This window comes from Carassius auratus, unplaced genomic scaffold (assembly GCF_003368295.1).
Source record: "Carassius auratus strain Wakin unplaced genomic scaffold, ASM336829v1 scaf_tig00023947, whole genome shotgun sequence".
In the NCBI taxonomy this organism is placed as follows: Eukaryota; Metazoa; Chordata; class Actinopteri; order Cypriniformes; family Cyprinidae; genus Carassius; species Carassius auratus.
In genome coordinates this window covers 104091-126804 of record NW_020525304.1, presented here as the reverse complement: position 1 = coordinate 126804, position 22714 = coordinate 104091, and the positions used below count along the sequence as shown (strand labels likewise).

The 22714-nt window shown below is 34.9% G+C and overlaps 2 protein-coding genes across 2 annotated transcripts in view; both read left to right on the top strand.

Moving 5' to 3' along the window:
* Positions 1–2058: 2058 nt before the first annotated feature.
* Positions 2059–15718, top strand: LOC113078019 (putative adhesion G protein-coupled receptor E4P). The gene is made up of 16 exons (XM_026250300.1): positions 2059–2148; positions 2481–2569; positions 2737–2775; positions 3227–3283; positions 6645–6676; positions 7186–7248; positions 7384–7573; positions 7751–7867; positions 8000–8181; positions 8281–8442; positions 8517–8723; positions 13990–14222; positions 14438–14504; positions 14591–14682; positions 14765–14927; positions 15017–15718. The coding sequence occupies exons 2-16, from the start codon at positions 2551–2553 to the stop codon at positions 15071–15073; spliced, it is 1680 nt and encodes a 559-aa protein (XP_026106085.1). The 5' UTR covers positions 2059–2148; positions 2481–2550; the 3' UTR covers positions 15074–15718.
* Positions 15719–20126: 4408 nt separating this feature from the next.
* Positions 20127–22714, top strand: part of LOC113078024 (uncharacterized) — a 42246-nt gene continuing 39658 nt past the window's right edge. The window contains exon 1 of the mRNA XM_026250304.1: positions 20127–20192. The gene's annotated coding sequence lies outside the window, so the exon portion shown is untranslated. The remainder of the gene's footprint in view (positions 20193–22714) is intronic.

Below are 22714 nucleotides of genomic sequence, written 5' to 3'. Positions count from 1 at the left end.
TTAGTAGTGACAGTAGAGATCCGAAAGCACATAGTGACTACAAGTGTAAGATATATTGTAGAACAAGCTATACAAAAAGTAAAGAGAGGAGAAAAGCAATACTCAAGTGCCCTGTCAATGTCCTTGCTCGGTGGAGTCGCGCAGGTAGAGTTGATTGTCTTTACACTTGTCGGTCTTCACACGAGGAGGGTTGACACGAGGGCTGCCGCGGTGAAACCTACCGCTTTTGTATTTGCCTGATTACCTGTGATTCAAGTCAGCTGGCCACGCCTCACTATTTAGCAGATCGAAACTGGGCAGTCCCGAAACGCAAAACCAAGCGCCACTTTCAGCACGTATTTACCAGGGTAAGACACACACAATTTAAACCAAAAACTTTCCAACAATGACGATCACACAGTAGTCTAATGAGAAAACGAGACAAAACACTCACAAGCTGCTGTCCTTCTCTCTAGCTCGACTGTTTCTTCTGAACAGTCTGAATTGTTCAGTCTATTATTGATTTTTATTTCCACTTCACTTTTATCCAAGGAGACAGAACTATTTGCACTGTATTTATCAGTGGGACAATATTCACACAATAATATAACCTAGAAATAATTTAAAGGGGCCACTTGCAAGTCACAGCAGCACGAATTGTGTGCCCAGCAACATCAACATCAAATATTATGCTAATTAACAGTAATTGGTGGTTTCAGACATTATAGTACTGACTCTTATTCTGCCTGAAAGAGTGAAAACACAGAGCTGAAGGTCGAGCGATTCGATCAGATGAAAGGAGTGTTTCAGTGCTGCCCAGAAGTGCAAATGAAATATTAAAGCCATAAACTGATTTGTAAAAAAATGAGAAATCAAGCCAAAATCAAATTTTCCATTTAAAATTTCCAGTTAAACTAAATGGAAAAACGAATAAAGGAGTGATTTTTTTCCCCATTTTCTTATTATTGCATTCTAAATAAGAAATAAAATGATCAAAACGTACACAGACCATGGTGCTTAGGGGTGTACTCACAAACCACTTTCATTAACCCCTTAGGCACCAGGGTTCTTGGAAAAAATGCTTGTGACTTGAAAGGGGCTTGCAATCTATTGTGAAATAGAAAAATGTTGGACATTACCGAAAGTTTATGTGTGGTGTAAATATACTCCTCTAATTTGTATATTATGACACCGTGAGGGGGCGGCCATCTCAAATTTCATAACATTCAGGAAATAGTAGATATTGAATTGACGTTTGAACCTATTTGCATGTTTGTTTGTTTTGTGTGTGTGTGTTTTCATCCTCATTCCAAATGACCAGAAAAGAGGAAACCAACAATAAAACAGGAGAAAGTTCAAAATTATTACTCTAATACTACACTAGTAAAAAACATGTGAACAGTAGCCGACTTTTTGATCTTTCATCAGTAATATTCAGGAAATAATGTGTACCTCGCCTGAGCCTAACTAAACTGTGCCCACCTCTTCCAAGCAAACAATTGGTCAGTGTTAAAGGGAAAATGAATGCTGCCAAGTACAACCAGTCTTCTAGACAGCTGAAGATGGGCAGGTCATTCACCTTTCAACACAACAATTATTCTAAACATACTGTCAAAAAACAATGCAGTGACTTATGGATAAAAGGGGTAAATGCCCTTGAGTGACAAAGTCATAGCTCTGACCTAAATCCTATAGAAAAACCTGTGGATGGACTTAAAGAGAGCAGTCCATTGCCACTCACCATGAAATCGGACTGAAGATTCATGGCTGTAATTAATGCAAAAGGAAGCTCTACAAGTATTAAATAAAGGGAAAGATGACTTTTCCAACCCTGTTATGTGATTATACTTGAAATGTCCCTCTTACTGACGAAGGTAAGAATATAATTTTGTTATCATATAGTGTTGTGCTGAGCTGAGCTGAGAAAAAAATATGCCAAAATATGATAGGGAATTACATGTGGCAATTTGCAGAAAGTTTGAAGATACACTGCCAAGAAACTGGAAATGTGAGCTTATGTAATTTGTATATGAATTTGAATTTGAGAAGGAAATGGTGGACATGATGTAACATTTCCTTATCGGGCTGATGGATTAATAACTTCTCTGTAAACATCTGAAAACAATAATTTGTGTTGGGTGAGGATCACTATACATCACCTCACATCAGGTAAGATCCTTCTTCTCAATGATGCTTATCAGTGCTTATTTATGGATGCATACATCTTTATGAATTACTCCAGATCACCTGTAAATCTACACTAGTTTTCAGGTGTGATGGTTTTGGGAAACCGTTTGTGATTCTAAGATGATGATAATTTCTGGGAAAACACTTCTTTGATAAGAGCATCATTTCATCCTTTATTGCATTATGCCTTGACAATAACTCTCCTCAATTTTGACTCTTGTAAATGCATATTTATAAATGCTGTGTATTGTTTTTCATGTGGGTTTAAAATGTAGTCATGAGTCAGAACCAAAGCTAATTTGCTTTTCTTCTAGGAGTTAGGGAAACTTGTCCTCTGATCTGGTTTGTGTTTAACTGAAATACACCAGTGTCTCAAAACTAACAATGGCTATATATCATAAAGGTGAGTTTTTGTTTTGTTGTTGTTGTTGTTGTCTTTAAAGGTAGATTCTCACTGACCTAAAAAAAAAAAACTTCATTACACAAACTATGCTCATATGATGAATATAGTGCTTACAAACCCAATTCAAACATTTTCAGTTGTTATGAATGTTTTTCTTAATTTTTCAGCTTTTATAAAAACACCAACAATCATCTCTATTATTCTGTGTAAGTTATTTTACTTTTGTTTCGGTACACTGACAAAACCTGTAGAATTCCTGAATCAGTTGGTCACATGTATTAATTTATATTGATAGAACTGCTATGTGATTATTTTATCTATGGAGAGAAGCTACTCACAACAATGACCACTTCTTTCATTCAGATGTCTGAACTGTGGCATTAATGTGGTGAAAAGAGTTGAAGTTTAATTGTTCATCTTCATGTTGCTCCAGACTCTTTAGACTAAAAAAAAGATGGGTCAGGATAACAGTTAATCCTAGGATAGGCAGATAATTCTTCTGTATTCTATGAAAGACAAAGTCAGACTGGTATAAATGGCATGATGAGAGAATAAATTACAATTGTCATTTTTGGGTTAACTGTAACTGCCAACTGACTACTTTCATTGTGGCCTTTGAATGTTGTTGATTAATTTGTGGTCATAAATATTTTTCAGATGTGTTAACACTTAACTTGTCATTCAAAACTGTCACATGGGCGACAACTACAGCAGGTAACGTACTCTGTTGCTGACTGGTGTGTGGTCTGGATATGCATGACTGTGATCAGAAGTGAATTTCGATCGAAGGCCAGAGAAACTTCAAATACACCCTGCAGAAGAAACCTTATAAGTTATACACATAACTTGTCAGGTTTTAGTGAAGCTGTGTCTGAAGTCAGTTGTAGTTTTCTTTCTCTCTTTTCTTCAGTTATTCTGTTTGTTAACAGCAGGTGTTCATCACTAATGCTCAATTATCACTCAATTAATCACTTCATTATTTAATTGCAATGTAAATCTTCTTTCAGTGAACTCACCTCAATTAAGTTCAGAGTACTCACAACTATTAGTTTCAAAACTTAAATGTATTAAGGCAAACGGTTTGAGTAAACCTAATTTTTCAGGTTTTATGTATATCTGTTTACTCAGACGGTTTGAGTTAAGTTACTTGTCAGGTTTTACAGTGATGTGTACACACTACAGAGTTTTAAAAGTAACACTGAATACGTGTCAAATTTAATGAGATAATTAAGGATTGCAATTGAGTGATGATTGACCGTTTCTGAAGACACCTGATGTAAACAAGCAGAATTACCAAACTAGAAAATATAGACCATTTACACCATTATAGTAGTCAGTGTTTACTTTAGTTGGGCTCTTGACCTTTGACTTTTAAAAAAGTGCTTTTTATTTGGTTGTTATATATGTTTATTAGGGGTGGGTGGATTGATCTAAATATCAATAGTATTGATGCCAACACTGGTATTGGTATCGGATCGGTACAATTGTAATTGAATTGATATTTTGATTTTAATATCTCTCATCTACGTTCATTATACTTTGCTCGTGTCTTCTACCTCTACAATCCTGAGCAAATGCTGCTTTCACATCCTGGCCCACTTTGCTACTCCTCCCCCTTCTGCTGCTCTGCTGTGATTCGTTGTTGTGTTGTCATGTGACTCACTGACACAACGCGCCGAGGAGCAGCGAAACAGAGTGAGTGAAGCTGATAGCACATTCAGAAGTGGGGCTCAGGGAATTTAATTTCACAGGTTTATTTGTTCTTTGTTTGTTCTTCAGTAATAATTGTATGCACTTTATTTAATTTGCTTGTAAAACCAGAAAAAGGGAGATATTTTTTTGTTCTTTATTTATTTATTTATTTTTTAAGGCTGTAAAGAATTCATTCTACAGTGCCTAATAACTGATAATTTTGTGGACTTCAATACATTAATAAAAAAATTGCCTAAATAATTGATCATTCATTCACCTCAGAAATAATGACTTAGACCTACTGCACTCCCCTACACATTTTTTTTTTTAAGTAAGTAAAAAGTATCGTATTGGTATCTCTATTGTCAATACTGACCCTATATGTATCGCCCACCACTAATACATATATATTAAATTATAACAACCAACACCGAGAGCAAAAGTCATTAAGTGCTAACGATTATGTTCTACGTATTGATCTGAATCACTCAACTCTTTAGGAGTCTAGTCTTAAATTAAATTTATTGCAACACCCCCCTGATTCCGCAGTGGAATTTTCTATTTCTTTCTGTAAATTTTGAAAAGAATCCTTGCAAGCTGTTCGCATCTAAAATAATTATCATTAAACAAAAAATAATAATAATTAGGCACCCAGACATCAAGAACCAGCATATGAATCTCAACAATGGTGACAACCAACATATTCAGATAAACAGATCGATTCTGAACATCACAAAGCAAACTACTAAACAATCACATAAGGACTGTGCACAAAAAAACAAACAAACAAACAAAAAAAAAAAACATTTGATGCAAAAACACAACAACATTCACCACTTGTCTGGCTGTTATAATGCAATTTTAATAGCCAACAAAACATAACACAAAAAAAGTCAAGGGTCAAAAGCCAAACTAAAGCAAACACTGACCACTATAATGGTAATAATATAAATATATTTTCTTTGGCAATTCTGCTTATTAAGATCAGGAGTCTTCAGTTATGGTCAATCATCACTCAATGAATCTCTTGATTACCTCATTAACTTTAAAACTGCTTCAGTGTTACTTTTAACACTTTGTAGTGTGGACATACATACTGTAGACACCCAGCAGTGTTAATTTGATAATGGGGATTTTGCTGTGTATGCCTTATTCTGTGTAAGAAGCCACATTATCGCAAAAGGATTAATTTTATACTCTCGACTGACATTATGAGGTAAGTTTGCTTTTAGATGGAGCAGCATTTACTACACAGAGCCTTAAAATTTCATAATTGTGTGACTTTTTTGCATAGCTTGTCGGAGAACTATGGCTCTGTGTAGTATATACTGATCCATCTGAAGGCAGGTGATGGAGATTTACTACTAATCACAGAACCGGCTTTACTGACAAGATGTGCATTACTATTGGATTCGATTAACCGTGCAGGCACTTAGTTTAAGCATGAGGAACTAGAAGGTTTTTAATTTGCTAAGAATCACTTAGTTTCCAAGCATTTGCCTTACTGTAGTCACAAATGTCTTCCTCTTTTGAAAAGTGTAAATTAAGTTAAATCAATAATTTATGATATTTAAACAGGTGTGTGTTGGGGCCTTAACTATTAGACTGCAATGCATATTCTTGTTAACACTTACAAACATAAGCTCACCAAAGAATCTTTAAAGCTTAATCTCAAGATCTGTTTCTTTACAACCAAAACATCACAATACCTGACTGACCAAACATCAGACTACATTACCAGCTGAGCTCATCTCTGGTGTGACTTTTTACCTAGTCACGCCTTTACTTAGTTTAATAACTGACATAAATAAAAAATAAACAATATTCTCTAATTGTATAGAGCCATTAGAATTAATAAAAGCCTTTGCTTTTGATGGTGGGTTCAGCTGAAATTGACTGCACACTCAGCACAGCTAATTAACAAAATAAAATTTAAGCAAACATGACGTTGAGATAACTCTGCTGAATATACTAAACCCCGGTAGAAATACATACCTGAGAATACTTATTTCATTTTTAACCTGTATTCATGTCAGTTACTATCGGCATGTTCTAGGATGCGTTTAGCCTAAATACTCTATACTGTGTTTGCTCCAGCTGTATAAACACAGATGCTGCTGCTAATATGCTTAATATTCACTCCTCCATGCAATGCAGACTGCTTAAAAGACACATAGTTTAAACTTATTTGTGGTTATTATTCTTATGGAGCAACATTATAATAGTCATTGAGAGAAAAAATCGTTAACTTCCACTCTGGACTAAATACAAATTGGACACCAGGACTTTATAAGAATGATTTTCCAAAGTTTTATCTAGCACGATTTAATTTTTGTTCACAGCTGTATTTTATTAGTCTTTATGGTGATTTCTCTACTTTCAGGTATAAATTTAACGCTGAAGAAAGAATGTACTGTAAGTTGATGTTTTGAAGATTTAGAGTTGACCATAACAGTACCAACTCATTTTGGTTCTCTGTTAATAATAAAAAAATTAAAAAAATCTGGTCCCACTTTATATTAGGTGGCCTTAACTACTATGTACTTACATAAAAAATAAGTACAATGTACTTATTGTGTTCATATTGTATTGTAAAACACTTTTGCTGCTATTGAGGTGGGATAGGGGTAAGGTTAGGGAGAGGGTTGGAGGTATGGGTAAGTTTAAGGGTCGGTTAAGGTGTAAAGTATGGGTCAACAGTGTAATTATAAATGTAATTACAGCAATTAAATACAGATGTAATTACATGTAGTTTTTTTTTAAATATAAGTACAATGTAAAAACATGTATGTACACAATAAGTACTTTGTACTAAATTATTAATTAAAATGTAAGTACATATTAGTTAAGGCCACTAAATATAAAGTGGGTCCAAAAATCTTAATCAAAATAAGCAAATACTGCCTTCATAATTGTGATTTCAGACCCAGACATGTTTCCAAAATTTTCTTGATCAGATAGAAAACATTACAGTACTCCCATTGGATGTAAGTATTCAAGAGAAGAATCATAAATTAATAAAATCTTTGTCAGTTATATAATGATTTACATAGTAGTGTAAATCATTAATTTCCACTGTTGACATTTACAGTGTATCTTCATGTATCTGATCAATAAATTAGACCGTCACCAGTATTTTGACTGTGGCCTTCAGCACTTTAGAGAAGATTCTAGAGCCGTCATTATTATCAAGCCCAACTGAACTAGCCTTCTTTGGAAACCTTGTGTTAAAAACCAGTGAAAAACTCATCTCTACATTAGTGAAGCCAACAGACACAAGTTACAGTGTCAATTTTACTCTCGCTGCTATAGGTAAGTGAAAACACAATTATTACTGATGATGAAACAAAGATAATATATGATATCTAGTGATCAGCAATGGGTCACAGTTGGCAGACAACGACAAATACAGCTACATTATATGTTAATTGTGTAATCATTAGCTTTAAAAAAAAAAAAAAAAAGATGAAAACTGCTTGTTTTTGTCAGAGGGTCAAGTCTTCATGCTTGGACCAAATGTCACCTTAGATAAAATCCCTCAACTCGACATGACAAATTCTTCTGTGGAAATCGATCTCATTGGGATCGCCAATAACAACAATGGAAGTATGTTAAATGTTTCTGTGTGAAACAACAAATCATAAAAAAATGCCATTCCCATTATTATAAATCTAATTATTTACTTTTGTGATTGTTGCTATTTTAACATGTTGTTGCATTTCTATTTCTGTAACTCAGGATCAGCTGCTGTAGCTTTCATGAGCTACACAATGATGGAGAATCTACTGAAGCCAGACTTCTTTAACACACCAGAAAACATGATTAAAACCATGATGTCCACTGTGATCTCAGCTACTCTTCCCAAAACCACCAACACTAAACTCACCAAACCAGTCAACTTCACCCTCAAACACATCAGAGTGAGATACTGAAATGTGTTTGTCCAACTTGAGAACTGATGAACATCTGGAAACATCTAATATCCAGGGTTTTATTATTTTTTTTATCTTCTTTTTCAGGAGTTTGATCCCAGTGGTTCTCTGTCCTGTGTTTACTGGAATATCAGCGAGTGGACTGTAGATGGATGTTCTGTTTTAAAGACCAACAGCAGCTACACTGTGTGTTCCTGTGATCATCTGTCCACATTCGCTCTCATCATGCAAACCAGCCGCCCACCAGAGGTACTTAACATTTCTAGTGAACACCGAGGAACAGCACAGATTTGGTACTCATGAACTCTGACATGTTTTCTCAGAGTGACCCACTGCTGGAGCTGTTGAATTTGGTGTGTGTGATCGTGGGGCTGGTGTTCTTCAGTTTAGCCCTGTTGACCTTTGCCCTTTGTCAGTGGAGCCCTGGAGTGAATAATGTGGCTCGAATCAACATCTGCATCAGTCTTCTGCTGGCTCACCTTCTGTTCCTGCTCACACAGCAGTTCCTGAATCTCATACGGCCTCAGCAGGTGAGAATGATGAAGAAGCCCTACAGTTAGTGATGGCAAGATGAAGCCTCATGAAGCATTAAGATTTTCAGCCAAGTGGTTCACAAAAGGGTTAATTTCTGGAAACTTCATTTGCTCATAATCCCACCTGGTGGCCATCAAAAGCAGAGTGTAAAACAAGCAGATATATTACAGACAGAGGTGTAAAGTCCAGGGGTCAGAAAGTAAAAGTCCTGCCATATTTTTATTCCACCCATGAAATTAGCAGCTTATTTCACCAGAGGAGGAACCAAGTCATTGCTTTCAAGTCACAAGCAAGTATTAAGTCAAATCCCAAGTCCTCAAAGAGTTAAAGTTAATGAGAAAATTAAGTGACTAATTGAATTATGATTGTGCTTCAGTGATGAACACCTGCTGTTATTGAGAATTACAGAGGGTCGGATGATTTATTGGTTAAAATGATGCCACCATCATGGAGATCAGTGTTTGATTTAGTTCGGCTCTTGACAAGTATCCCAGAGTGCAGTCTGGACGATGGGGCGGGGCGACACGTTGGGGCGGAGCGACATCAGCGGTTATTGGTTTATGATTAAGATGAGCTTATTGGTGTAGAGATGAGTGACGATTTTACAGCTTATTGGTATGGAGAATTATGACGCTATTAGCAGGATTGGAATGCGGAAGTAGACACTCAGATGAATAAACTGTTAATATAAATTAAAAAGTGAATATAAATGTTGTGTTTTTGCATTTATTGTTGCATTTCCACAACATCCCGTATAAATACAAAGAGTTTTGGATTACGACGAACAGAATAGAAATAAATGGTCTACTCCCTCAATGGCTGTAGTGTAGACGCTACCTTGGCATTACTCGCTGGTTTGAAAATGACACGGCAATATTATGCGAAGTATGGTTATGTAGATAGTCATGGAGTACCTTGATTTATATATTCAAATTATATATATATATATATGTATATATATATATATATATATATATATATATATGTGTGTGTGTGTGTGTGTGTGTGTAACAAATTGTCACCAGTCTCTGAACGTCACCAATAATATTCTGAACATTCCCTTGGCCCCTACGAAAATTTACCATGGTTCTGCTACAGTAACTATAGTAAAACTATGGTGTTTTTATAATTACAGCTCACAGTAATTAATATGTCAACAAATATTTTTACTACAATAAATCCATGGTTACTTTTTGGAAGGAAGGAACTATACAGGTTCTAAAGAACTTGCCCAAAAACACTTGTTACTTTATGTTATTTGTTTTCTGAACTGCACTACTGAAAACCTCATTAATCCTCACAATCCTGTCACAACTAAATTAAGAATCCATTATGAGCAATGCATAGCAAATGATGTTATCATCAAATATGAGAAACCTTAAAGAATGATAGACTGATGTAAATGACTGAAACCTGTTGTCATGCACGTGTTTTCCATAGCTTTTTTATTAAAACATTATACACTGCAAAGTTTAACTTTAAATGACATCAATTAATACATCAAAACCAGTTGATCTCAGTCCATTCTATATTTCCCTTCAATGAACTTAACACACAAATGTGTTTCATGCCGCAAAAAAAAAAAAAAAAAAAAAAAAAAAAAAATACAGTCCTTGGAACAAAATCCTGTGTAAACAAAAGCCCAGAAGATCACCACGCCGGTCTCTTCCCTGTACCCTGGTGGGTTAAACTTGAAAAGGGCTCTGCACTGCAAGCGTTCCCTGATGCTGTACACCCGTCTGAACTCGTTCCGGTCAGGAGACAGGAGGACAATTCTTCCAGTTGGCCACAACTTATAGTGTAAAGACAAAATACATGAAAGATAATAATAATAATACAAAAAAAGTTTAACAGCCTTCTACTACAAAATTCAGTTGGAGAATGAGCATTAAACGGGGAAATCTTACTGTCTAGCCAGACAAACTGTGCCGCTTTCCGAAAAACTTCGGAGCACATCCCTAAACCATCTGCAAACCAGAGAAAGTGTCAAATATGCAGAGTCACCCGCCGACAAAATAACTTCCCTGAGGATTTCCAGTGGAAGCTGTTGAATCAAAAACATACATAGGTTTATTTATACATGTATATAAAAGTTATTAAACATTATATAAACACTGAATGCAGAAAACCTTGCTTTAAAACTCTCATTAAAAACTCTATAGATTGTTGTCATAACTGCATACTCATTCTTTTATAATACCACTAATAAAATTTTAATATATACAGTACTGTGCAGAAGTATTAGGCATGTTAGTATTTTCACATTGAAAAAAAAAACTGTTTTAAGACAATTATTTATATCTTTTGCTGTTGTGTGTCAGTAGGATATATTAGTTTACATTTCCACACATTCATTTTGCCATTAATTGTAATAATCCAGTGAGATATTTGTATATATTTGTATGCATGATCCACATGAAGATCTTTTACATTGAATATAAATATTTCTGTCTTATATGATGAACAAAATCCACATTAGATCGCAAACAGAAGTTATTTAAAAAACTCGCTGAAAATGAATTAAGATGAAATGTTTTTAAATGTCTTTGATGCTGATGTTAACTGATAGCTATATATTAAATAATCCACAGTGCTGACCAATATAGTACTTGTACATAATACCAATTTCACATCTGAACAACTATGTAGCTGTAATAACTAAAATACCTCTGCATGTACACACATATGTAATTATTAGTTCTTAATGAATGTATGTGCACAAATAACCTGCTTTGCTGGACTCTGCCTGAAGACATGGTGAATGGTGAAGTTCCTCCCCTCAGTGGTTGAGCTCTAAAAGAACAAATGTCAAGAGGTAGGTATATTGCTAGATATAGTACAGAGTAATGTTTCATGTAGCAACATTCAAACAGCTACATACATTTGCGGAGTAAAGCTGTCCAGGAGAACAGAACACCACCACCTCCTGATCATGTCATCCTGAAAAATAATAATAATAATAATATATACACAAAAATCATGCATGTCTGTTCAAATAACTTGACAAATGTGATGCCATACCTCTGTAAAATCGAACCTATGAACTAAAGCCATGTACAGAGTGTACTGTTACAATCCACAAAGAACAATAAAATGAGCAATTTATAACAATTATTAACAATAATTATTCAAATTGAACGTACCATGGATAAATAAATGATCGAACATCGCATTTCATATTATAAGATATTTACACAACCACCTTTACTCACCTCAAGCAATCAACGGAATAGCGTTATTACTCTGCTGCTGCAGTTGCCACCGTTCTGTTTGTTTCAACGCAAACTGCCCCCTGCTGGCTCGGAGGAAAGTGTCAAAGGCGGGGAAAACAAATATGGGTGGGGCGACACGTGTCGCTCCGCCTCGAAGTGTCGCCCCGCCCCATCGTCCAGACTGTACTCTGGGGTTACTCGCTCTTGACCCTTTTAATAATTCAAAGTTATTTGCTTTTAAGCATTTGCAGTTCTGTTACATAGTAAGCATTAACACATTGTAGTGGTGATTATTGATGATTATTCAAAAGATTTGCTCATTTTCAGTTCATTCACCAAAATGATTTGTTCAGAATCATTCACTGATTTGTTCAGTAATCATTTTTTTGTATTACACACAATATGCCAGTAGGTGTCAAAAAAGAGTGTATTATGTGTTATGTCTTTAGTCAATGAACATATTCACTTGTTACAAAAACTGATCTGGCTTTATTAAAATGTGTGTATAATCGCATTCAATATATAAAGTTTAATTAAGTTGTTCAGATGAACAAGCACAAGGTTTTCTTGCCTAATTAGCATTAATTGTTTGGTCACAGTTTGTATATTACTGTATATATTCACATTCATAAATCGGGGATTAAATGTGGAGTTGCTAAATATCAAAACAAGCGTATGTGCACAGTACCTGTAACTGCGCTTTGCATTTTGCGAGATTGACATTCACGTTTTTCGTTCACAACATAAGCTATATACCAGTTCATTTCATTCACGAACGACATGTATCCGTTCATTCAGCTCATTCACGAACGACATGTGGATCAGTTTAGTCATTTCATTCAGGAACGAGATGTACTAAATCATTCAACTCATTCACGAACGACATGGGTACTAGTCAGTCATTTCGTTCACGAACTATAACATTTCTAGATCTAACGTTAGTTAAGATGAAACTCGTTCATTGAAGGGCATATTCGTTCACTACATTGAACAAATCACATGCTCTGTCACATCTCATACTCGAAGGCTATTTGCTCAAGGTTGAGTAATTCTTTGACGGGATGAAATGGTTCAGCTACCCGGATCACTTATAGCACTGCGCTGCTGTGGAGGGAGGAACTTCACTGAATGAGAGATATGAGTCAGTGGATGGCGTGAACGAAAGCAAGACATTCACCTAAAAGATTTGTTCACGAACGACACACCACTACCACATTGCTGAATTAAATGCTTGAAATAACTAATTAAATTTATTAATTAAACTAATTAATTAAATAAACTTTTTTTTCTTCTACAACTTTGAAGTCAACATCATCGTCTCTTTTTGGTTTGTTAAATGATGTTCAGCTATTACAAAAAAAAAGGCCTATTAAACAAATATTCTTGTAATGAATAAATATTGTAGAAGCTCAGGAATTTAGACATGAGCACTTATCATATGATCCTCAACAGTGGTGACAATAATTTTGGGTGCATACCAGCATGCACTTTAGCATGAAGCATTTTGTTCATTGTCAGCATTGTTGAGATTCATATGCTGGGTTATCATGTCTGTGCATCGTCTTAGAACAAGGTTGCAAAAAGTTAAATTAATTACATACATTAGATTTCAAATTAATTCCTTATCATTTTTAAACCAATTGTTCATTTACATACGGCAGTTCTACAAATGAAGTTATTTAAAAACTGAACATGTTAAAAGAAATGGAATTGTTTTGGAAAGATACAGGCTGATGCCTTATAATTACTTTATGTAAAACCAGCTAGTAGCGGTTTTCTGCACAGCACACATACTTTTACAGAGCAACAGCTAACACTTTTACTTTCTGACCCCTTGACTTTACACCTCTGTCTGTAATATATCTGCTTGTTTTGCACTCATTGGCCACCAGGTGGTATTGTGAGCAAATTAAGTTTCCAGAAATTAACCCTTTTGTGAACCACTTGGCAGAAAATCTAAAAGTTTCATGAGGCTTCATCTTGCCATCACTACCTACAACTTAGCACAGCCTCATTGTGAATCATCATAACCCTCTCTCATGATCTCCAGGTGTTGTGTGCCGTGATCGCAGGCCTTCTGCACTTCCTCTTTCTCTCCGGCTTTGTGTGGATGTTCATTGAAGCTGTGCTGCTCTTCATCTGTGTGAATAACCTATCACAGATCAGCTCCAAGAAGAGGGAGGTGCTTAGCAGTGGATTCCTGTGTGTGATTGGATATGTGGTTGCTCTGGTTGTGGTGTGTGTGTCTGCTTTGGTGGATCCCAAAGGCTATGGCAGTGAACTGTGAGTGTTTTTTATTTATTTATTTTTTTATAAAATATACAACCTAGATAGAAGCTGTATCAACATCATGCACAATATAAAATATATATATCTGTAATATTTTACAAGCCAATACCTGAAAAAGTATTTTTGACAAAATCATTCAGTATTCAGTTAAATCATGCACCTAAACCACCCCCCCCCCAATACACACACACACACACACACACAAACAGCTGCTGGATTAAAATGGATAAAGGCTTCATCTGGAGTTTTCAGGGTCCTGTTCTTGTCATACTAGCGGTAAATACATTTCTTACATCTCATTGCTAAAATGACTATTGACTATTGACTTAATCAAAGTGATTAATTACTCTTCTACCTTTCAGTTAAACATGATTATCTTCATAAAGATCTTCACCACTGTGAACTCGGCTCTCAAAAATCTCAATGTTGAGGTTTCACAGATGAAAAAAAACAAGTAATATGATTTAATTTCTCTAGAAAAACCACATATAGCCAATAAAGACATATAATATTGTTCCATCTCTTTTTTTCTGCAGGATTATGGCATTTAAAATTCTGGGTCAGTGTGTGGTTCTTGGTTGCCCCTGGATTCTGGGTTTCTTCATTAATGGCAGTGAGGTGCTGGAGATCATCTTCGTGATCTTGAACTCCCAGCAGGGAACCTTCATCTTCCTGATCTACTGTGCCCTCAATAATGAGGTCAGACTTCTTCTTCTTCTTCTTTTTTTAACAAACAAACTCCATTGTGTTTCATGAAGTCACCCGGCTCCTCTTTCATTCTTGTCCAGGTCTGGCAGCAGTACAGGAAGCTCTTCAGATTAATTTGCTGTGACAAACAACACTGAGGACTACAACATAATATTAAGGAAGGAATAAATATTGTTCAATTAAATGTTGGCAAAAAATTAATTACTTTTTAATTTATCTAGAGAGCAGCCCTTGGGCCACCATGGCATCAAAGAAAAATCATCAAGATAAGACAACCCGAGAAATTTAGAGAGAGTTTACTTCTCACTTCATTTACTAGATAAACATTCACTAGCGAGACTTCTCTCCATTAATTCATTGAACGATTTGTCTATTAATTATCATACATATCCCCAGGACACTATGTGTATTATTGCTTTTTAAATATTATATATATTTTGTCTTTGCAGACGTTGAAAAGACGTCCACTGAGAAGACAGAATGTTTTTATGACGTCTTTTTTAAACGTTTTTTATGTCTTCTGTATGTCCGATATAGACGTTCCCAGATCCTCCTTAAAAGGTTCTGTGACTTTATTTCTGTCAGACATCTAGAGAAGCTCTTATTGAGAATTAACAGAGGTTTAAATGTTTATACTTGATTCATTTGAACAGCTTTTTCAAATACACTGTTACAGCAGCAAGAGAAAAGCTAAAACAAGAAGTAACTTGTTTTAAACCAAACACTTTCCACCACAATGGTGACTTCAAATGAATCAAGTATCAACATTTAAACCTCTGTTAATTCTCAATAAGAGCTTCTCTAGATGTCTGACAGAAATAAAGTCACAGAACCTTGTAAGGAGGATATGTGAACGTCTATATCGGACGTACAGAAGACATAAAATACATTTAAAAAAATATGTCATAAAAACATTCTGTCTCCTCAGAGGACGTCTTTTCAACGTGTGCAAAGACATAAAAAGACGTCCACTGGACAAAACTTTGCCCAATGGATTAGGTTGATGTTAAAATACGCAATATAGTAATTTTCACGTAATAGTTCCTTTAAAAACAAACAAAAATGATAAATACATTTGACTTCATGCCACAAGACTGCTAATGTATTAAGGTATAATTAACACTGTATTTATTTAACATGCATTATGTACCATGTGTTGAGTTCAGTGTAAAATGCATTGAGTAAAGAAGTTAATATAGGCTACAAGACTTGGTATGTCCTTGTGCTTTGGACACAAACTTGCAATAATAAAAATAGTTATTTGACCCGTGGTATGGTCTTTTATTTATTTAGACTGTTTGAACAATATAAAGTTGTGGCCTAGTGGTTAGAGAGTTTGACTCCTAACCCTAGGGTTGTGGGTTCAAAACTTGGGCTGGCAATACCACGACTGAGGTGCCCTCGTGCAAGGCACTGAACCACCAACTGCTCCCTGGGCGCTGCAGCATAAATGATGGTGTGTGTGCATGACGGGTTAAATATAGAGCAAGAATTCTGAGTGTAAGTCTCCGTACTTGGCTGAATGTCACTTTTTTTCACTTTAAAATTGTGTATGCTTATAGATAATAGGCCTTGTGTTCAGTAAACAAAAACTTTTTTGTTCTGATACATTGTAAAAAATTTTGCCGTTAAATAACAGTAATTTTCTGGCAGCAGGGGTGCCAGTAAAGTACTGTTAATTTACAGCTCTTAACCATTCATTTACCACTATTATTTTTTAACAGTATTTTACTGTAGATTCTACCATGGAAATTAACTCCACTCCCACTGCTTCAAACAGTTCGAGTTTTTAAACTAGCATTCCCACGATGTTAGTACTATGAACTTATTTCATTTGAGTCCACTGAGAAGGAATATTTCTTACACTTAATGTGCAGTAATAAAGTAACTAAATACATGACTTTTACTCAAATCACTGCAGCTCATTGTCAGCTATAGCACACATGTATGTGCTGAAGTACTTAACACAGAGATCACCACTGTATCAGCGACTCCACATTTACTGCCTTTATATAAAGCAGCAGAAAATAAGAATTTGTGGCTCATCATTGACTGAAGCACCGGCTCTAGTCTCCAGCACAATGGTGAACAGCAAAACTACATTAAACTAAACGATCTCTCTTGTGCAAACACACATTAATACAGTCAAGTTCAGTATTTACTCTCATTATCAGTGTATGACTTTGCCTAATTTTTTTTCTATGGATGTTCACAAATATTTTAGTTAAATTAACTTTTTTTTCATTTGGTAAATCTGACGTTTACATTTTACAGTATATTACTGTTTTTCCTTGACTTGACGGCAAAAAACTGTAGAAAAACACTTTTTTTTGCTGGCAACCATTAATTTACGGCAAGAAACAGTAGAAAAACAGTTATTTACTGGCAGCAGAGGTGCCAGTAAATAACTGTTTTTCTACAGTTTGTTTCCTGTAAATTAATTACAGTTTATTACTGTTAAATTATGTTTCATTCTGGTTTTTCTTCATCTTAAATCTTTAACCCTTTAAACCCCACAAGAAAATCCTCAGTTTTAAATGAACACTTATAATGTGTGCACACTACAGAGTGTTAGAGTAACACTGAATCAGTGAAGTTAATGAGATAATTCTGTGATTAATTGATGATTGAGCATAAGTGATAAACACCTGCAGAATCACTGAAGGAAAGAGAAACACAAGAACTACAAATGACTTCAGCCACAGCCTTAGATGAAATCAACTGAATAAAAGAATACATCAAATCTCTCAAGATCTGATTAAACAACTCATAAAACAGCTTCACCAGATTTACATTACTAACCAGACTGACTTTATTTCTGTCAGATGTCTACAGAAGAACTTATGGAGAGTTAAATAGGTTTAGGTGTTTTTTCACTACCATGATGGAGATCAGTGTTTACTTTAGTTGGGCTCTTGAACGTGATTTTTCAACAAATAAGGTTTTTTTTTTTCATGCTGTAACAATGCGCCTTTGGAACTTGTTATAGCAAAACAAAAATACACAGAAGAAAAAAAAAATCTGATGTTGTTGTTTATAGATTGACAAGAACAAATACTATTATTTCTGATCTAATCCCGTGTCTCTTCTCTTATTGAATATTGATACTACAGCATGAGAAGGAACACTGCTGAGCCATAAGTTATGAAAGACTGTTAGGAAAATTTCACTCATAAAAAACAAAAAACCTTTGCTGAAATTTAGACAGAAACATCAAGAATCAGCGTATGAATCACAACAATGGTGACAATCCACAAAATAAATGAACATCAATTCTGAACATCACAACACATGCTATTAAAACTTAAAACAAATGCAAAATTATAAGCACATAAGAATTCAAGAAAATAAGTGAACAATTCAGGGGCATAATTTATTCATGCTGCAATGCATGCTGGGAATCATGGATGAGTTTTATCCTGTGCTGGTACCCAGCATGCATTGCATCATGAACCTTTTGATTGTCACCATTGTTGAGATTCATATGCTGATTGTTGATTTCTCTCTTTGAGTGTTGTGGGGACTGCTGCCCGAAATACTTTTTAACTAAAACTAGTCGTTAAATCCATAAATACTGGTTATCACACTACTTTTCAATCTTACAAAATTGAAGTGTCATTCACTCAAATATTTCAACACCAAATTAATATTTGATTATTATAGCAACACTTTAAGTCAGTCTAGTAGATCATGCCTGTTAGAAACAACCATAATCACTTGACTATCAAAATAATACTGCTGTAACAGATGCATCATAAAGATACAAATACAGCAATAAAACAAAATTTAAAGTGCAAAAGTCAATGGTCAGGAGCCCAACTAAAGCAAACACTGATCTCCACAATGGTGACGCTAAACGAAACAGTAACATTATCATCTAAATCTCTTTAATTCTCAGTAAGATCTTTTGATCTCTGTTCTCTGATCTGACAGAAATAAAGTCAGTCCGGTTAGTAATGTGTGAAGTTGGTAAAGCTGTTTGTTGATCGTTTAAATCTTTAGTTGATTTCATCTAAGGCTGTGGCTGAAGTCAGTTGTATTTCATGTGTTTGTCTTGTTATGTTTTTTTTTCTTCAGTGATTCTACTCATTAACAGCAGCTGTTGATCAGTGTCTGAATTCACTCATTAGTGTTCATTCTCTCTGTCAGGTGGAATATATTAGTAAACTCATGTAGGGAATAGTGAATGAGGGTGTAGGGTGTGATTTGAAACACAGCCGCTGAGTGTCGACTTTGAACGTTGTTAATTTACGATATATAGCAGCAGGCTACTTCTCGAAAACGATGAATATTACCCAGAATGCACTGTTTTAATGAAAAACAGTATTTTACTGTCGAAATTTGGCCGTTTTTTTACAGAGATTTTTAACAGTGTATAGGAGGTAATATTTAGATTTCTCCGGTTCTCTGCACTGATGTTTAGCACAACCGGAAGTATCTTTGCACACACTCGCAAGACCGGAAATCCAAGATGGCAGAGATATGCAACTAGCCCATTGGACACTCTGGATTTTACTGCGTATGCTATTTTTGCAGCAGCAGCATGGTTTACACAGCAGCATAAAAACTAACACCCTAACACTTATACTTCTAAAAACTAAACTCTAAAAATAAATTAACAAATGAACAGATAATGTCTGAAATTCAAAATGAGTCTGTATTGTCAAGAGGCTTGAATTTTGTATTAAAACATAAATTACAAACATTAAAGTTAAAAACGTATTACATTCTTTTTGCTTTTGTTTAGATCACGTTAAATATTTTATGCATTAGTTTCATTTTTGTTATAAAATATCTTAACAAGCAATGTAATAAAATATAATAAACAATATAATAAACAGTTATTGCATTAAAATGTCTAATTTCAACAAAATAAATAATCTCCATAATAAACCAACTCTAATTTGAGAGGAATCCCTTACTTTGAAATATGAAATAATCAAACCATCCTGTTAAATTCCTGTTTGGTTCAGTATGATGTCGGCCATTGTATGTATTACCCTTTTCTGTTCTGTGTCTTTGCATATTTCTAAGTAAATACTGTTATTTGCATATTCATTACCAAGGAACCGTATACGTGAGATTTTCATGTATACATTTGTATGTGAATTTGAATTTGAACTTAGAGAACAGTGAAATTTGTTTCCTTGCCAGAATGATGGACAGATAAATTGTTTATGAACATTTAAACATAAACATATTGGTTCAGCAGTCAGTTGTGTTGGCAGAGGATCATTGTATATCAGCTTACAACAGGTAAGATCTTTATATTCAAGATCATCTTCGGCAATTTCACTTAATCAAGCACACTGCAGCATGTGTTAACGTGTGTTCGTTTTTATTTATTTATTTATTTTTTTTAGTTTGTTTGTGTGCTAATTTGTTTATGTGTTATGTGTATTCATGTGTTGATTGTGCAAAGAAAAAAAATCCAGTGTCATATTAACTCTCCTGGGAGTATATTTTTGAGACCTCATTCAAGATTGTGTTAAGTTGTTAAAGTTACACTGAAACAGTGCAGATAGTTAAATTATTAATCAAGTGATGATTGAGCATTATTGAAGACACGTGATGTTAACAAGCCGAATCACCAAGGACGAAATTATATATACCAAAAAAAAAAAAAACCTATCGGTCAGTGTTTACTTTAGTTGGCCTCTTGACCCTTGACATTTTAATATTTTATTTTATTTGGCTATTCTAATTAGGCCATAACAGCCAGGCAAGCAAAGAGTAAAGGTGATCATATAGCGTTGGTTATATTTACATGTAATAATCATTTGAATCAAATCATCATACTCATTTAGAGCTTAATATTTGAAACAGATTTACCTTGTTGATTATAACAGTCCTGTGATTCTTCATTATTAGATCCACTTTAATTCAAAATATTTATTAAAAGTTGTTCTGATAATTAAAACATAGTTTTGTTTCGATACACACAGACATCAAGAATCAGCTTCGGAATCTCAACAACATTTGACAAACATCATATTCAGATAAAAAGATTCTATTCTATACAATAGAAAACAAGCTACTAAAAATCACATAATAAACAATAAAATATAAGGAAATTGTTAAGATGTATCTCATAATTATTCATGTTGCAATACATATACAATAAACGGGCTTATACAATAAAGTTACAGCTGCTAAAAATAAATAGTAATGTAAAGTGCCCAAATATTAAAACACTGACCACAATAAAGGTGACTTAATGGTGACTTGTGATTTTCGTCTTTGGTGATTCTACTTATTTACATCAAGTGTCTTCAATAATGTCCAATCATCACTCAAATCACTTAATTATCTCATTAATGTAATGTGTTTCTTTGTAGCTATAGTCCAGTAATGTTCATCTCCAAATGTAAAGGAAAAATTGCCTTTTGGACAAAGAGAAATATAATATACTGTTATACTTTTATAACATGTTATAGTTGTTTCACACTGACAAAAAAAAAAAAAACGGAGAGGGAGATAACTGCACTCATATTGTAATGAGGGTTCTGAAGCACAGACCTCCATTTGAAGCTTTATTAAGAGCAGAGTGAAACAGGCAGAGATCAGAGAACAACAACAGGGGTATCAGAAACATCATGAAAACAAATCCAAAATCATGAACAGGTTTACCAGGCAGAGGTCAGGGCAGGCGGCAGAGAATCAGAGAGTCACAATATCAGTCCAAAGTAATACTCAGAGAAATGCTCAGTGATTATCACATGAAACGAAACAATATCCCATCAGGAAGTGAGATGATGGAAGACGGAAGCAGGCATGACGCAGCACAAAGTGAAATTGATTTAAACAGCCGAGATGGAGGATCAGCTTGTTGATTTGTGCCAACAGTACGAATGTTTATACAACATGTCGTGTAAAAAATAATTCCAAACACTATCATTTCAGTTTCTTCCTGCATATCATTCGTCATGCTTATTCTGAAGTCTCACGAGATTTTGCAATATTTCCTGTGTTCACAGATGAGACTCTGGTTGAAAATTTGTTTGTGTGTGGTGTGCTGTCTTTGTCACATCATGGCACACCATACACTATAGGAGCAAAACGGTTAAATCTAGGATTTTTATCCTCATGTTTGTGGTCTATCACATTTTGAAAATCTTTTGGTGTGTACCCAGCATTAGGAGGGCGGGTTTTTGCAATGGGTCATTTGGCAAAGTTGATCGGTTCTATTTTAACGATCTAAGCTAGTGGTTTCAAAATCAGTTCCTGGAGGGCCGTAGCTCTGCAGAGTTTAGCTAAAACCAACTCCAACTCACACCTGCTCTGAAGTTTTCCGTTATCCTAAAGAACGTGATTAGATGGATCAGGTGTTTTTAATTAGGATTGTTGCTAAAACTGTGCAGAGCTGTGGCCCTCCAGGAACTGATTTTGAAACCACTAGTTTGAGACCAGTGATCCAAGCACATGGTTAGGTGCATATTACTAGCACACTAGCAAAAAAACATTTGCATCATGTCTGGTGCCACATTGTGCCGGGTGTATGATGGGGCCCAGAATCTCACTGTAGCTGTTGTAAGCTAAAGTTGCAATAGAAACAATAGGTGTCCTGAGATGGGCACTTAGGACTGCACAAGTGCGTTGGCTTGTGCAGCCTAAATAAGGAGGCAAAGTCTTTTGTTTTTATTTTCTAAGTACAGAAGTACAGACATAGTACAGGAATATACAACTTAAACATTTGTGCACATATACAGTATAAAAAATGTATATCACAAATGTGCACATTCAGTATACCGATTTGAAAATTACACAAATGTGTAAAC